At 39.1% G+C, this 17925-nt stretch overlaps 1 protein-coding gene across 3 annotated transcripts in view; it reads left to right on the top strand.

Annotated features, from left to right (window-relative positions):
• ASAP1 (ArfGAP with SH3 domain, ankyrin repeat and PH domain 1) overlaps positions 1-17925 on the top strand; it is a 145737-nt gene that overhangs the window by 116982 nt on the left and 10830 nt on the right. For 2 of the 3 annotated variants that reach the window (XM_041488081.1, XM_041488082.1), the window contains 5 exons: positions 1275-1382; positions 2746-2974; positions 12265-12426; positions 15260-15326; positions 17394-17452. In XM_041488081.1, coding sequence (XP_041344015.1) covers positions 1275-1382; positions 2746-2974; positions 12265-12426; positions 15260-15326; positions 17394-17452 — 625 coding nt within the window. The remainder of the gene's footprint in view (positions 1-1274; positions 1383-2745; positions 2975-12264; positions 12427-15259; positions 15327-17393; positions 17453-17925) is intronic. The other variant, XM_041488083.1, reaches the window with a different exon arrangement.

Raw genomic sequence — 17925 nt, 5'->3', positions numbered from 1 at the left:
AATAAGGTGGGGCTCACTTCTCAGTTAATGCCATGTCTGTTGTGTAAGTAGGTGCTGTTTTCAGTGGTTTGAGTATTCTGTCAGGATCAAGCAGATCACCTGTTGGGATGGATTGCTTTTTTCTTTATAGTATCCCTTTTAAAAAGTTACATCTGCCATTAATGTGGACCAACTGGCTGTGTTACAGAACAAACAGTCAAGTGGATGTTATCAGTGAGCTTATCAGGCAGTTAATCGTTTGGTTATAGTGATCCAAATTCCATGAATACCTCACTGATTATTTCACTTAACTCTCATAGAGCATTTATGCCTTTTCTCTCTTATTTTTTTTTTTAATTTTTGAAGAGGAAAATGATTTCTGCATTTTTTTCCAAAAGCAGCAATGAATTAAGAATGAAAAAGAAACATGAATGAGCACACTGTTTGCCATGGGCAGTAAAAAAATACAAAATAAATAACGAGGTGTTTGCATTATGATAGCTGTACTAAACTCATTTCTGTTGCATAACTGGAGTCTTAACTGTGTAAATTCAGTTTCAGCTCAAGTGGATTCATGAATACTTACATAACTGATTGGAAATACTGTCTTTATTCCAAATTTTATTTCAGGAAGATGGTTAAAGGCACTCCTGAACAAACTACTATCAAGTAGACTACATTTTAAAGGATGTGAAGGACTAAGTAATGATGTAAGATCTAGGCATTGAAAAGGAGAATTTATCTTCTTAGAATAACCATTAACTGCTCTATTAGGTTTTTTGCTGATCATTGAGGTAGTTTTTTCTAAAGAATGTGAAATACATTATTTAGGCTGGCAAAGTCAAGGAATTTCATGCTTAAGACATATTGGCCTCATCCAGGGAGAGAGAGAGGTAAAATATCTAAATAAAGAGGAAATATCTTTTCATTTGATTTGAGTACAAGGATCGTGATTTTGATGGGGCGGCAGCTCTATGTACCAAAATTTATAAATAGGTTTTGCCTTTCCTTTTAGGAAGGGAGGGCTCCAGATAACTTCTGCTTTTGTGCATATACCTTCTCTTCCTGTCATCTTTTCAAATGCTTTCAAACATGGCGATTTCTGTCCATTTTGAGAAAATCTTTTTGTCTTTTAGCTGTTTTTCTATACTCTCAAACAAATGAGAGATGTTTGTGTGATCACCCTAGAATGATTTTAAACTTCTAAATATTCCAGTTTATTTCTTGCCATTACAAAGCTAACTTAACACTAAAAGAACAGCAAGTACTTTAACAAGACTTTTTATGTCTTTCAGCTTTCTCAAGCCAAGGCAGGAAAGCTAAACCCACATGTGCATGTGGAGTATGAATGGAATCTTCGACAGGAAGAAATTGATGAGAGTGACGATGACTTGGATGATAAGGTGAGTGTGAATTACTGATACAGCCTTGCACAAAAACTGCTTTCAACATCTCTGCTCCCTGGAAGTAAGCAGTAATTAGAGACCAACTTCAGCCTTTCTTTTCTTACAGATATGTTGGTGGGGATAAAACCTAATTTTGAGGCCTATGTTAAAGACTGCCTAAGTGCCTTTTGAATATATTTTGTCAACCTAGTTATTATGGGCTGTTTCAGAAGTTTGACTTTGACAAGACATACAGTATAATATAAATCAGCAAATCAGGACTACTTTGTTGCTTTATCCTCTTCAGAATTCTAGGCTGTTAAATTTTAGCTGCAGGAAATCCAAAGCTTACGTACTTGTTTTTTTTCCATAAATTAACTAAAAACCTAGTTATTGAATAAATAACTCTATTTTTCACAAACCATGCTGTGTTATTTATTCCTGGGTTTTTGGGTTTGTTTTTTTTTAAGAAGTAATGGGAAGGCAAAACTTGAGGGCATAGAATAATTGCCATCCTAGAGCATGTGAAAAATTAGCCTCAGTGTCCTACTTTAGCAAGTCAGTTAATTACTGTGTGCTCTATTTCTGCAATAAATGCGAATACACCTCTCCTATTTTATATGAGTGCCGCAGAAAGAAGTGTGGACAACTTCTCATTTTCTGTGACACTTGGGACTGAAAAATTCAGAAACCAAAGTAATTTGCATGTCCTCAAGGACAGTAGAGAACAAAATAATCATCTGTGTGAGGAGCCTCTGGAGGATGAGGGATGCTGTGCTGGAGATAATAACCTGAACCAGAGCGGCAGGGAAACAGATCGTGCTCCATATGCGCCCATTAACGTACAGCAGGCAAAAACTAATGTGTAAAATTTCTTCAAAGAGCAATTAGATGTGTTTAAAAAGAGCTGTATCATGGATTATATTGCTAGTTCAGGGACCAAATAAATCTGATCTGTCAAAATTGTTTGTTCATTTTTACTAGCCATAAGTGGAGTAATATACTTGATACTTGAGGATAATTGTCTAGTCTGAGTAATGTGCTATATTCCCTGAAAATTACTCTTAAATTCTAAAACTTGCCAGGCTTTTATTGGCATTTTATTTAGTATATTTTAAGTGTGTATTTCCTGCCTTAATGTTAAATCTAATTTTGTGTTCATAATGGTTTGTTGATGGTACAATCTTAATTTTCATTTAGAAGAGAGGACCTTTCATGTTGAATTGCTGAAAAAGGGAGGAATGGGGGTTTATTTGTCAAACAAAGGAAAAAAACAAGGCTCATGTTCACTAAATTGTGTTCTGGTGTGCTATTTTCCAAACATACTAACTATAATTAGTGTTTAGATAGCTGTATCATGTGTTTGTTTTTCTATTCACAGCCTAGTCCTATAAAAAAGGAAAGATCTCCAAGACCCCAAAGCTTTTGTCACTCCTCAAGCCTTTCTCCCCAAGACAAACTGACCCACCCTTCATTTAGCACTCCCAGAGACAAGCAGAGACTCTCCTACGGAGCCTTTACCAACCAGATCTTTGCTTCTGCAAGCACAGACTCACCCACCTCTCCAACGTCTGATGCTCCTCCTCTTCCTCCTAGAAATGCTGGCAAAGGTGAGTCTCTCTCCAAACTACACTTGCCAGCAGTGATTTTAACACTGCTGCCCTTCCTTTAACCAAGGACGTTGTAATGCTTCAAGATACAGCAGGTTCTTATTGATGCAGTAGTGTGGTACAGTGCATGTTCTAAACTTAAAAGACCTGGGGGACACTTTGTAATAGATTCATTCATAGCACTGAACATGAATGGGTGAGGAATAAACTAATACTCTGCTAAATTAAAGTAATTTAATTTTATGAGACTTACACCTGCAGTGGATTGTGATGGTTTGACCTAGATATCTCTAATCTTCAAGTTTGGAGGATATTTTTATGGAACAAATCTTTCTACTGTATTATAATTTGTGCAGATCTACTTTTTAGGACAAAGAAACTTTTCGTTCCTTTTTACATGTTTAATTTAGAAATTGATAAATTGTTTTTACAGCGACTTGTTAGAGAAATCTTTAGTTGTGATGAGGGTTACAATACAGTTTAGCATTTCAGCAGTTCTGCTCATGCTGCCTTTTGTTAGCACTACTTCATTTCTCACCTGGTAATTGACTTTGGTTAGGAAGAATGCAGAGGTGTTCTTACCATTATGTGAAAGAGTAAAAGGACAATGTTGGCATCATAGTTCAGATGCTGTGCTTAAGCACTACCGTTCCATCAGTCTTTGTCATGTACTGGCAACTTCTAAATGGATCCCTTGGCTCTCTCTTTTTTTTCAAACAAACAGGTTTGTTTCCCATTATGAGGCAAAGTGATTTTGCCAGGGTTTGCATTTTTCACATGAGATTTTGTAATCCATGTTTCCCTGTGGACTCAGTTGTATTCCTTGTAACTTCACTGTGTCGACCTGATTGTTGGCATTACGGGATTCTACTTTTTCTTGCCACTCTCCCATCCCTTTTACATGCTATGGATTGTTCATTGCAAACACAATGTACTGGCTTAGATGTTCCTTCATGACCTAGGATAACTTCCTTTTTTGTCATCAAGTTGCAAGACTTGGAAATTAATCATGCATCCCGGTTCCTGAAGAAGGTTAATGAGGTTGTGTCTGGTATCTGTACACAGTGCTTAGTATGTTGTCAGCTTTCAACACATTTTAATGAACTTTATTTCTTTGTCAGTATATAGTGGAGCTCTCATACAGACTTACCTAGAAAATTGTCTTTTTCTCCAGGAAGGGGGATATTTATGTTTATATTTCATTCTAAGTATGTATTTTGGTTTCTGAAATGTTAGACATTTTCCTAGCTGTTCCTAAACAAGGAATCAACACAACACCAAAGCTACTTGGAAAGAATTGAGGCATTGAGCTTTCTTGTGTTTTCATGTCAGAGGTTCTGCAAAGAAATCCTTATTTGTATCACAATGAAATAATATTATGATATCACAAAATTACCTTCTAATGTAACATTAACTGTTTCATCAGAGTGGAAAATGTCAGATTCACTGGGTAAGTCAGAGAGGCTGAATGGAACTGCTGTTATGTTAAAGTCACTGTGCTTCTCTGCTTCAAACATGCTGAAATTCTACAGTTTGTGAGTGATGCTGGAGAGGAGTTTTGATTGATATCCACTCAACAATACTGTGAAATTAGAAACTTCTGTTGTACACATGCCTGTGTTAAAAGTTGGGGGGAAAAGTGACAAATGCATAGGACAGTTCATCAGTGTGAAAAGGTTGCTGTAGATGCATCATTTTGAGATGCACTTATGGTTCATTTTAAACGGTACTGCTCCTTGTTATCTCCCCTCTTCCAGCTCTCAGATTATTTAAAAGAAAATGAAGCAGAGACTCTCCACTTCTATGAGACACTGTTGACACATCTGAATTTTGAAACAGAAATTTTTGTTTAGAAAGTTCATTTGAATATCTTGTGTTTAAAAATATGAAAACACAGTGTTACTTTTTTCACTAAGCTCCCTAAACAGCAAGAGTAACAAAAGCACTGAATCTGTATTTAAATTTAAGCTTACCTTTTGTCAGAAACAGTCTGATCTTTGTCCCTGTGCAGCTCTGAGACCCTGGCAGGTAGCAAGGGCCCCTGCTAGGACATAGAGTCTGCAGGGAATGGATAGCAGGTGGATTTGCATTTTAGAAGGAGGCAGACAATTTTGAAGTTTCATAAGTTTTCGTCCTTTAGGACATGCAGATGAAACTGTCTTTCCAAAACTTCTTTTATTTTTAAGAAAACCCCTTCCCTGTAGCCCTCTGTTTCATTGCCCAGTGAAGTTCTGAGCAGCAAAGTTCTGTGTTGTTCCTGAGGGGCCACAGTGGTCAGGAAGCCATGCACTGAACTTGTGTTGGGGAGAGGAGGGAGTTTTAAAGTGATTTACATAAGGCACGTCACTCTTGCTCATGGTTTTCAGTGGACATGCCTGCTAAAAATAATTTTATAGGTACAGTAGTTGGAGGAGGGGATATGGGGAGGTTTTAAATTTCTCCACACATCATTATAATTCATGTCCAGATTTTTCATTTGATAACTTTTCAAAATATTCCTAAAAATTCTGGAACCTTCATGTATTTTTCTCCACTCTGTCTCCTTTGTGGATACATCTTACTTGCTGTTATCTCTGCTATAGATTTAGGTAATCCTCACAGAATGAAAAGTACTGAAGGAGTGCAGTGGCTGCCTGAGCCACTGAGCCAACCACTCTGCACCTTTTTCATAGTTTATCTAAGCTTATTTAGGGTCAGCTTACATCTGTTCTCAGTCAAATCTTTAGCCTGTAATATTCTCAAAATCATCTTTTTTATTGCTCTTTTCAACTTATACCTGCATTATAGCTCCAGACATCTAGCAGGTCTTCTGCCTGCTGTTTTACAAAAAGCTTTAAAAAAAAAAAAAAATCAATATTTAAGTAATTCCATTACTTGCCTCAGTAGCTAAATAAAATTTTGCACTACCTTCATTGCCAATCTAGTGTGGGAGTAATGTTGCTAACTAGCTTTGGAGGAGTGTTAGGCAGTCTAATCCAGGTTTCCTTCACTTCAGCTGAAAGCTAATTGATTTTAGTGGTTCTGCCTGTTTATCCCACATGAGCATGCAGGTCAGGGATAAATTCTGTATCATGAAGTTAATTTGGGTCTTCAACACCTACAAGGTTGTATAGTTTGCACTGTCCCAGCTCTGACATGAGGTACCTAAACCCAAAGGCACTTCCTTTGTGGTTCCAGTCCGCTGTTACTGCAGACACAGTCACATCATCTGCTCCGTCACTAGATCAGACTCCATTTCTAACCAAATTAGTCTGTTTGAATTTACTAGTAACTTCTAGACGTTGTCTGACTGCCTTGCACACAGGATGAGCAATCTTCTTGGGTTCACTAAGAACTTTGTGAGTGTACTAACACTGCCCTTTGGCTTTGGTGGTGTTTCTGTGGCTGGTGGCCATGCCAAGGTCCTGCCTGGATGGAAATCGCACAGGTCTCCATGTCTGGGGTGTTACACTAAACAAACCAAGGGTATTTTACCTTATCTGATTGAAGAATATTTTCATTCTCCTGGGGTTCAAGTTATCCTTTCATCACACTAACTCTTCTCTGTACCTTTGCTGTTTAAATCAGATTTCTGAAATACAACTGGCTGGAAGTGTCGGGACAGCAGTAAAATTTGCTGTTTCTGCAGGAAATGCCCCATCAAAGAATCCTTTGGTCCTAGGTTTTGTTTTTGTTATTTTTTCCTGATTGTATCATACTGTGGCATAGCAGGCATTACACAGTCCCTACTCATTTGCAACTGAAGTTCTTAATTTATAGCACAAATGTAGTTATTCTCATTTCCATTACCTCAGCCTTTGAGGTCATCCTGTTTCTTCTGAATGCTTGCAGGATTCTATATTTCTCTTGCATATACTTGGAGACTTTTTAAAAAAATTTTCTTATAAATGTGTTGCACATTGTGATTAAATAATGGTAATTATTCCACTAAGACACTGTATTTTTTAGTACCATAATAAGAAGGGAAAACTAGTTAACGACTGCTGGTTTCATGAGCTCTTCTATTTCTGAATCAACCCAAAACACAAAATTCTTTAGTATAATTTTTATCTTTTCTTTTCAAACTGAACCTTTTTTTTTGAGCATTAATTATCTAATTTACTTCAAATACTGATGTTGAATCAATGTATATTCTTAGCTTTCTTATTCAGAGTGATCATGATAATTTTGTCTTTAATTATGCTCTTATTTTCAGTGCTGAAAATACGTGATACTAGGTAAGACAAACTGAAAAGGCTTTTAGTAATATATATGCAATAAGTCACTCATGAGAAATTTAAAAATAAGGATAACAACACTTGTTAATGAAGATACTATTTTTAATATAAGTTACTTTCCTTTGCAATGTCCATTCTACCATTAGCAGGAATTCTGTGTTTTCCCCCTATGTCTCATTAAGTGGTAAAAAAAATTACACATGTGAAGTTTTTACACTGTAAACCCACCATTTCTTGATTGAGAGGCAGCAGCTTTGCATGGTTTCACAAGTACTCAAGTGAATTGTTATTACACTAACTGCACAAACCCTAAAGGGCAATGTACTACTAATTGCATATCTTATCCAGTTATTTACCTTAGTACAATAATTTTGAGATTATTTGATCTATTTACACATGAAAGCCTGATCTTTGTAATATGAAAAAGAGATAAAACATGACAACAGTTAGTACTGTGTTTGCTTCCCGGGAACTGAGGAAAAGAAAGCCCGACAGAAGCAAAAGGAAAATCTTCTGGGTCAGGTTTTTTTGGGGTTTTCTTTTTGGGTTTTGGTTTTTTGCTTGTATTAGGAAAATGTCCTTTACAAAATATGAACTTCTGAACTATTGAGAAATCACGATTAAGACATCTATTGGAGACGAAATGACTGGCTCAATTGCTGCCTGGTTAAAATCAAAAAATAGCTTAGATCTAGTAACTGCTCTGATTATTGCTTAAAGATGCCTAGCCTTGTATAATTAAGAATATCACACAGGAATTGTTTTGAGCCGCTGGTTTTACACACACATTTATGTGTATATATGTGTGGATATGCACAGACACGTGCTGTTGCTGAGGGAGCAGCCCTGGTCCTGGCACAGGAGGGATTCCTTAGCCAGGAGAACCTCAGGGCAGTGAGAAAGCTGCAGGAGCCACAGCAGCTGTGACAGCACAGCCGCTGAGGGGACATGGGCAGGGCCAGGGGCAGCAGGGCACAGCCCAGATGTGTGTAAGGGAACCCTTGGAGAGCACCACAAACAGTGCAAGTGAGTAGGGCATGGTGGGCAGTTTGGGTGGGAATTTGCATGGAATGACATGCAGGAAGGGGTGTAACTCTGCCAGCCTGAGCAGGGAGCAGTGGTATCTGCCACTGAGTTGTCAGCACACATTGAAAGAGCTTTAAAGTAGATTAGAAAGGGGAAAGGGACAAAACCAGGCTTGCTCAAGGTAACCCTGAGGGCAGCACACCAGTGTTTGAGGGAGTGTGTGAGCCAGTGAGGGCCTTTGGGCTCGGAAGACATAAGGCATGGAAATGCCTCCAAACACTCTTGTAGAAATTAGGGTGTCTCCCCCAAAAAGGTGTCAGGATCAGTATCCCAACTGAAGTGCACACAGCACAGGCAACAAACAGGAGGGGCTGGAAACCATTGTGCAGCAGGAAATCTGCAGCTGCCATCGTTCTGGGATGACTGACACAACTGGAGTGCTGCAATGGATGGCTGTAAACCCTTCAGAAGGGACAGGCAAGGAGGGAGAGGCAGTGGGACAGCCCTGTAAATTAAGGACTGTTTTGAGTGTCTGAGCTGGATGATGGTGGCAGTAGGGTCGAGTGTTTGGTGGTAGGAACCAGAGAAAGGCCAAGAGGCAGATGTCCTGGTGGGAATCTGTTAGGATGGAGAGGCAGATGAGATACCCTGTAAGCAGCTGGGAGAAGTCTCACAATTGCTGTTCTCATAGGGCAGGAATGTCTAGGCTGTGTCTGGAGTGAGTGGAAGAGAACTTTCCTACTCAGCTGGTGAGGGAGCCAGCAAGGGAAGGCCCCGGCTGGACCTGCTGCTTGTGGAGAGAGGACTTGAGTGTGATGTAGGCTGCCTGGGGCACAGGGAATCACGAATTCTTGGACAAGTAAGAGGGGGAGATCAGCAGAGCTGCCACCTTGCACCTCCAGGGGACAGACTTTGGCTGTTTAAGAGCCTGGCTGGCAAGAGTCCCCTGGGAGACAGTCTAAAAGGAATCCAGGACATTCCTCAAGAAGGGAATCCCAAAGGCGCAGGAGCAGAGATGTGGCTTAGGGGAGGACTTGGCGGTGTCCGACTCGATCATCTCAAAGGTCTTTCCCAAGTGACTCTATGATACAGTGTCTTATAATAATACAGACGGTTCATACATCATCAGGTTTTGTATTATTTCACCAGTTGTTTCCATAAAATGATTTTGATTGAAGCACTTCCTCTGTTTTTTTATTCAAAGCATGATGTCATTTTAGATCTCTTTCTAGAATGATGTTTTGATGTTTTCCTTTATTTTTTTATTTGACCATAAGTTATTTTTGTATTTCAGCCATGTAATCATTAGTGTATGACTTTTGTATTTGTATTTATTCCTTCTGTCAGTTTAATACAGAAACAAATGCTAGGAGTCTGAAAGTATGATTTGTAATACCTTAAACACCTTTTCCCTGTCACTTTTGTATGCCATGGGAACTTCTGAAAGCTGTGACGGTATTTTTTGTAACTCCTCAGTAATGTCTGGATATGTATAACGAATGTGAAATCCAAAACGTTCCATATAACCTAATTTAAGGGGTTTCTTTTTAATTCTACTACAGTTTATTTTTGTAGAGAAGATTTCTTCTTATTGGCAATAGTTATTATGTATTTATATTTATTTATTATTTAAAGTTATTATTTCACTTCATGTCTGAAGTTGAATTTTTGCAGTGAGGGCACAATAGCATTTCAATGCCTTTCCTCCCGTTTTTCTCGCTCTGAGCCGGTTTGGGGCGGTTTTGGGGCGGTTTGGGGCGGTTTGTGAGCGGGGCCGCGGGTGCGGTGGGGCGCGGTGCAGTGCGCGCCGCCGCCGCCAGGGGGCGGTGGGACACGCGCTGCGGGCACCGGGACCGGGGCGCTCCAGCGGGGACAGGGGACAAGGGACAGACGGACAGCTGCTGGGACAACCCGGCTGTGACCGGGCTGCTTTTGGAGTTACCTTACTGTTAACAGCGGATATTGACTGCTCCTGCCCCCCTGCCATTCCTAAATACATTCGCATTACATCACGAAGCAAAACAACTTTTGATTCGTATTTCTGAAAGAAAGAATTGGTAATTTGCTGGAGTTTAAGGGATCATCAATCAAAATTTAGAATGAGAAAAGTTGGTTTCGTATTCAGAAACATCTCAAGGCACAGATTAAGTTATTTTGCTTATTTGAGCTCAATGAAGAAATTAAATTGAGAAAGTGTGAGGATGCAAACTGGGGAACTGTCATTAAGTGCACTGGCATTTGACTTGTCAGTTAATGGTTTTGTGAACTTAGAAGCAAATTGAGAGGAACAGTTGCAAAATATATAATTTGATTTACAAAAGCAACCAATTAATTAAGCCAGGCCCAAAATCTCTGCTGAGAGATCGAGAGATTGTGGTTGAGAGATTGTCCTGCACTGCAGAAGGCCTTCCAGGATTGCATCTGAAGAGAATAGATTGAATTATTGACTCATTAGGGACAGTTCTAATTAATTTTTCTTTTCTGTTTATAAGAAAGAGAGTGGTCACCTGCTGAAACTATCTGACAAACAGATTCATGCTTGTAGAATCATTGAAGTTACTTTTGTCAGTGTTAAATGTTTCACCTAAGGAATTTTAACAAACATTATTTCTCATTGATTTCAGTTTTTCTATAATATATGATAATTTGGGAAGGAGTGCAGATATTGATCATATCCAGGCTACCTATAGAGAATATTCATAAATATTTTTAAATAAGGCAGCTCTAGTTTTGTGTGCTGTGTGGTAAGATATATGTCAAGTAACTAAATGGAGGTTTTGTCTCAAATCCTGTTCAAATAAGATAGCTTTTCAAAAATAAGCAAGTTGGTTCTACAGTGCTAAAAAATAGACTGACAATAGACTTGAAATTTCAGGTATAAATAGACTTTGCTTTTAAAGTTGTATGTCAATTTTCTGCATTTATCTGGACTGATGGCAAAGCTGTCTGACGATGCAAACTTACTGCAAGTGAAGACCGCGGAGGAGTCTGAGTTGTTGGTTAGATTAAAACAAGACAAAACCAACAAACCCACAAACTAACAAACCCCCTGGAGCTGCTCTGGCCTAATGCAGAGCTGCTGCAGGACGTGTTCCGAGGCGTTTCTGAGGGCAGTGGTGGCAGCTGACCCCAGCCAGCGTCCCCTCGCTGCCGCCTGCGCCCGGCTCTGCTGCCCCGAGCTTCTCGGCCGAGACCTTTGTGAAGGTCAATGCTGAAGCTGATCAGGAACAACTCTTGTCTTCCCTCTGGGTTATTTTGTCTTTCAAGCTGTATCTGTTCCCATATTGTGTAAAACATGCATTGTGTTGAATAATACTTGTGCCAGCATTAAATCAGAGGGAAATAAAAGTATTTAAGGGTAGGGTTGACTGCATAGGCTCTTATAAGCAATGCTACCATGAAATATCTAATCTCAGTCCAGAAAGGACTTCTCTGATGTTTATTTTATTCATACCATGCACAACAATTTGCATTGCTTTTGGAATGCATAGTTTGATCTACAGAAAAAAAGAATTAGAGAAAATCTTCTCAAGCTAAAAATCCTATTTTAAAAGTGAAAGGAAAATTTATAGGCATTATTTTTATTTCTTTCCTCCTGCCTTCCAGTTTATGAACAAAATTTGTATGGGATGGTCTGGAGGGCTAAAAACCTCCCCACATATTAGAGCATATAGAATGTGCTTTCATTCTTGTATAAATTAATGGCAATTTTAATCCCATGTACTAAATATTACTTAATTTTAATATTTCATTATGCTTTTTTTTTTGAACAATGCCTAAAATTAGAAATCTTGGCACAATTAATCCTGTATTTTTTAAACACAAGTACACATGTCATTCTATTGTCAAGTTGCTTATATTCCCACAGCTGAGATGGTTAAAAATGTGGTGGATGTGTCGTTTAATCTAAACAGTGTTTTTGGCATGGCTTGTCTTTTTATTTTAGTCTTTTGCTGCACTTCACTGTGGGTCTGACTGTGAATTTTTCAGTGCTGCTTTGACGTTTATGCACATGTATTTGTAAGAAGGTTGTTTGTTATTTTGCAGGCCCACCTTCAACCCTCCCTCTAAGCACTCAAACCTCTAGTGGCAGCTCCACTCTTTCCAAGAAGAGACCACCTCCCCCACCCCCAGGACACAAAAGAACCCTCTCTGACCCACCAAGCCCACTACCTCATGGACCCCAGAATAAGGGCCCAATTCCTTGGGGTGAGTTTTGAAATGCAAATCAAAAGGGCAGGGGAAAACCTTTATGATGGCTGATATATGATCTTTGGTTTCTTTTTACCTGGTGCTTGCTTTCCAATGATTGCAGCTTGATGTAACGTCAGCTCAGATCAATCAGCAGTTCCATCTCCTGTCACTGCCTCCCGGGCTGCCGCAGCCGAGTCTCACTTGAGAGAGCTGAAAATCCTCCACGCTGCCCTGGGCCCATCCAGTCCCTCCACTGCCTCCCTGTCTCTGCCCTAGCTGCCCAGGCTCTGCCCTCACCCCAGCCCCTCAGCCACTGCTCTCCTCTGCCTCTGCCTCTGCCCCTCCTGCTGCTGCTGCTGCTGTGCCCAGCTCAGGGACAGGGATGCAGCTTGGGGCACCCCGAGCCACAATGTCTGTGCAGGTCTCACAGCTGCCACAGGAGCTTCTGTCCTTGGGCTCTGGGCCACACCTCTCCTGTAAAGTGTTCACACCTCGCTGGTGGGAATGTGTTGTCTTAATATGTATTTGGCTTTTTTGGTGTTGTCTGTACATACACAAAGACTGATAGGTTTGCATCCTGCTACCAGCAGAAGTTACACAGAAACAGTGAATTTTAATTTTTATTTTCACCAGGATACCTTTCTGACAGATGCTTTTTGGAAACAATTTTCCAGGCTACTCAGATTCTTCCTCTTTTGAATAAACATTGCTCTATGCAGTCAAATTCTCTTGGTAGCTATAAATCGAAGGCCCTTGATTTTAGTTTTGGTGGCAGGATTTCCATGAATCTGCAAATTTTTAAACTGGAATCCAGTGCTTACATAGATGCATCATCCATACGTTACTTGTATTTTAAGAGAATCCTCTCTCTATTCTAGTACAAACACACAATTACTAGCCTAAAATAAAAAAATTGCTAGACTAAATGCACCCATTTTTTCAGCAAATTGAGTTAAATTTAGTAAATCGTAGAGTACTCATGTGTGATTTAATCTAGGATTCTACTTGAAGAAAAGTATATAGTCCAAAGGAAAACAAAGACTTTTTCTCAAGGAATAAAAATTAAAGAATCTTTTCCATTCTCTATTTCACAGAAGTCTGGGATATGGAAAAAAAAATGTTTCCTATGTTGTGGAGTCCAACAGTCCTGTACTTTTTCAGAGGTAGTTCAGACATTTTGAAGAGCTTGGACTTTAAATATATAAAAAATCCCAAATATTTAAGTCCAAAACAGCACCTAAAGTACCATATACAAGAATATTGTATAATGTAGCACTGTTAGGATGAAAGGTGTGATAGGATTAGATGCTGAGCAGGTGTCAACTTTTCCTTAAACACATCAGGCAACAGATAAAGGAAGAAAAAAATACGGGAAAGGTGCAGGTGTGCAGTTGAAGAAGCCTGTCAGAGCAGGGCCAGAGAAGAATATTGCTTTTCCTGTCTCTTCACTGCTTTTCAGGGCAAGCTAAACTTCAGTGGATTGAAGAGAGGCCTCTTCTCCCCATTTTTCCTAGCTGAAATCTGTACAAAAGCTTGTTTCAAAGTCCATTTGTATTTTTAAGCAAGTATGAAATTTTGTGTTTATAAAAGAGGGAATTTCTTCTATCTGCCTTTGTGGTTTTTTGCTTAAGGATATTGTCAGATGTTCACTGCTTTTCCTTTCAGAAGCTTTCTTCTGTGTTGTTATATTTCTTGCTGTGTGGAATTTCAGCATTTGTCTTCTAATCTGTGCATTAATTGAAGTTTCAAGCAGAGCAATCCTTAGCTTATGTCTAAGCAAATTGAGTTACTATTCAAAGATGTTCTAAAAATGTCATTTAGATTATTTTGTATTTCCATAGCAACCATGAGATATTTTTCCTTCCTTTATCCATAGGATCTACATGTTTGCTGTTTTACCTTAGTTCCTTTTTTGCACCACTTTTAAACACAAACATATTTTTAGCAAGGCACAGCATGAGCCTTTTCTGCTGTTTCATTTAGACATCAATGTGCCAAGAATGGTATTTAGAAAAATGTGTCATTCTTTTGAATGAGAAGTATTCTGTGTTCTTGGATCATTAAATGTCACTTTGCATCTATTTCAATGACAAAATTTACTAATGGTTGTTGAAGCTGGTTCTGAGATTGACGTGCTGTAAAAGGAGAGGCAAAGAGGATGAAAAGGCACTAAACTAAAAGAGTTGGTGTCATTATACCTTGAAAATGGTGATTGCTAATGAAGAGAAGCTTTCTGCTGAAGGAGTCCAGAGCGTTTGGTTTTAGATTTTGGTGCCTTTTGACAGAATTCTCTATATCCAGGATCTTTTCTTTACCAATGGCTAAAGTGCAGATTGTGGGAACATACAAACTTAGTCACTAAATCAGTAAAGGCTGTTCTTTGCATAGGATAAAATACCAGTCCTTAGAAATTTAATGTTTTGTGAATAAAATCACATTCATGGTGGTTTTAAAAAGATGTGCCTCACAGTGCAAAATGTAAACATCAGTGAATAATGTATCTGATACTGGCCTGCTGTATCTCCTTCTATACAGAGAAAATTGAAACACTATTTCAAAACAAATGCCCTACAGCAATGTCATTCAATCTTCCCTTGCCAGGAGATGAGAGCTACCAGTGAGTTGTTTTAAAATGTGTTACATGAAAGGTCATCTTGGATTATTTTGGTCCCTCCTGCTTTTTCAGTTACAAAATTATTAATAAAGAATAAATTTATAAATTATCTTTTAGATATGTTGTATAGAAGATGCATAGAGGAATACACGTTTTGTTTTAAATTGCACCCTCTGCTGATTATATTATCCTAATGATTTTTTTTTGTTTTTAATTGTCGTTTTTTCACCTCAGGTAATGATTTGGGCCCACCTTCAACTAAGGCTGCAAACAAGTTTGAGGGGATGTCTCAGCAGTCAAGGTAAAATTAAAATCTGCATATATGAAGGCAAAGATGAAAATTTAAATAAATATAACTAATTTGTAAATTAGAAAAGAAAAGCCTTTCATAGGAAATAAAATCCTAGCTATGTTTCTTATTAGTTTTCTGCATGCCCTACTAGCATACAAATACTTTGGCTGCACTGAGCCTCCTACGCTGTGCTCCTCGCTGTCCCTGCACAATCCTTCCTTTGAGCGGGATGGACAGAACGCCTTGTGCCCGAATCTCTCTGCTGCTCCTACAGAAGTGCTCTCCCAGCTGGGGAATGCTGCCTCAGACCGTGGTCCAGCAGGACAAAAGTTTTATTTTCATGTCTCCTGGCATTTCATTTTATCTGCTTCAGTGTGAGGTGTCCTGCCTGGAGCAGCAGTGTCGCTCTGGGTACAGGCTGGCATCGAAGATGGCTCTGTAAGAGAGCGAGTTCATCTCAGTCTTCCTGTTTTCCACTCTGTCAGGCTCTTGTGCTGCCACACAGTCTGCAGTAACACAAACTGCTTTTAGCTCATAGTTCATCAGCTCTGTCCATTACAAGTGTCTTTTTCAATAGCTGGAGCAGTAAGGACAGCCATACATTGCTGTCACTTAGAGTTTGCTACTCCTCTAGCTGTGCTGTGATTCCAAAGTCCTGAGGTTCAGAGCTTGGTGATTCCAATAAGCACCTGCCTCAGGCAAACAGCCTTGCATGACCACCAGTGTGTGGGATGGGCTGTGGCTGGGGATGGATGTGTAACCTCAGACAGGGCACAGAAGATGTGTAGGAAGAGTTTCTGGACAACCCCAGACTGTGATCTGCCTTGTCAGGACAGGGAGGGGAGATGTTGATGGTAGAATACCTGCCTTCCCACGTTTGCTGAATCCATCCAGCTGGCACTGGGCATTCAGGGGAAAAGTGGTAGTGTTCTACAGCACAGAGAGCTGAGCCCATCCTAAATTCTTGTCAGACAAGGGTAGAAGTGTGCTCCTTGTACTCCATGGCATTAGAGAGAGGCTGAGGTAGGAGCTGGGCTTTGATGATCTTTTTGGGCCCCTTCCAGTTCAGGATATTCTATGATTCTGTGATTTATTGAATCAAGATTGAGCTTGGCTGTTCTTTCAATTTCATATCGTGATGTATTTTTGCTATTTAAAAAACAGCTAGAAATTAAAATGGTTTTATCATGCTCATTTTGAAATGTTGGCTGCAGAGGCAAGCAATACCAGAATTAAGGCAGATGATGCAGAAGAGTCTCTGATCTGTTGAACATACATTGGCAGCTTTCTCACTCATTTTTCTTTTTTCTTGTTTTTTGAATCATTATTTGAGCTGATACTGATTTTTATGTATTGATTTTTGTGCCTTAAATCAATTTGCTTTATTCTCTTCTTCCACATTCCTTTTCTATAAAAGTGACTTAGGTGTGGTTTTAAAGGAAAAACTTTGATGGGAATAGCTAACATATGTGTAATACAGGTTGACAGAGTAAAGCATGTTGTTTTCCCACAATCATCAGTATTTCCTGGGAGTAGCAGAGACTTTGTCTCTTCCTGCAGCAGAGAGTGTGTGTGTGATACAATACCATACATGTGCAGGAGGCTACAAGGCATAGGCTCAGTCCTGGAAAGCTTCACTGGCATAAAGCACAGATTATGTTTTGTGTGTTTCAGTATAATTGTAAATATTATAATTATATTTGTTCTTTTGAAGAACAAATTTTTCTTAAGGTTCAGGAACTGCCCACAGAGTTGGTCTTTCAACTTCATCTATTTTCAGAGTACATTTTGCATGTACCATACTTCGTAGAATATATCTGCCCCATAGCATTGAAGCTGTGTAGGGTTTGTATGTCTTTTTCTCTGAAAAAGCCCCAATTAATTCTTAACAATGCTTTGAGTTTTGGGATTTATCCACAAAAAGACAAAGTGATTATACAAAAGGAGCAAAATAAATGTGGATTTTTTATTTGGGATTATTTTTATTTATGGATGTTAAATGGGGAAAATGAGAAATAAGTTATAAGAAATTTTATAACAGTTGTAAGCACTAATAATTTACATCTGTTGATTTAGCACTGGGACTGCAAAGACTGCACTTGGCCCTAGAGTTCTTCCCAAACTACCTCAGAAAGGTAAGAAATCTCTTTGTGGCTATTCTCATAATGGCATCTTTTAAATGTGGGTGAAAGTAGATATTTGTTTTAAATATATGGATCTTTTCAGCAGAAATTTAATTTCTAAAATGCCACAAACCATGAAAGCATTACAAAACTGAAAGGATTTTGGAAGATGGGGAAGGCTTTTATTAAACTGAAAAAAATACACCTTGGGAGGAAAAAAATAAAACATGAACTAATTGAAGCTGGAAGAGACCTCAGGAGGTCTTGTGGTCCAGTCCAGCACTCAGAGCAGGGCCAGCTTTCTGCCATGAGAGCAGGTTGCTCAAGGCCATCTCCAGTCACATTTTGAGTATCTCCATGGATAACTTCTCTGGGCTTCTGTTTCTATCCTAGACCACTCTCATTGGTAGTTTTGTTTTTTTTCCTATTGTCTCCACGTCCCATTTCTTGACAGCCTGGAGCAAACTGTATCTGTGCCATGTTCT

Source organism: Pyrgilauda ruficollis, unplaced genomic scaffold (assembly GCF_017590135.1).
Source record: "Pyrgilauda ruficollis isolate IOZ18807 unplaced genomic scaffold, ASM1759013v1 scaffold87, whole genome shotgun sequence".
In the NCBI taxonomy this organism is placed as follows: Eukaryota; Metazoa; Chordata; class Aves; order Passeriformes; family Passeridae; genus Pyrgilauda; species Pyrgilauda ruficollis.
Note: the sequence above shows the minus strand (reverse complement) of the source record. Positions and strands in the feature narration are given on the sequence as shown.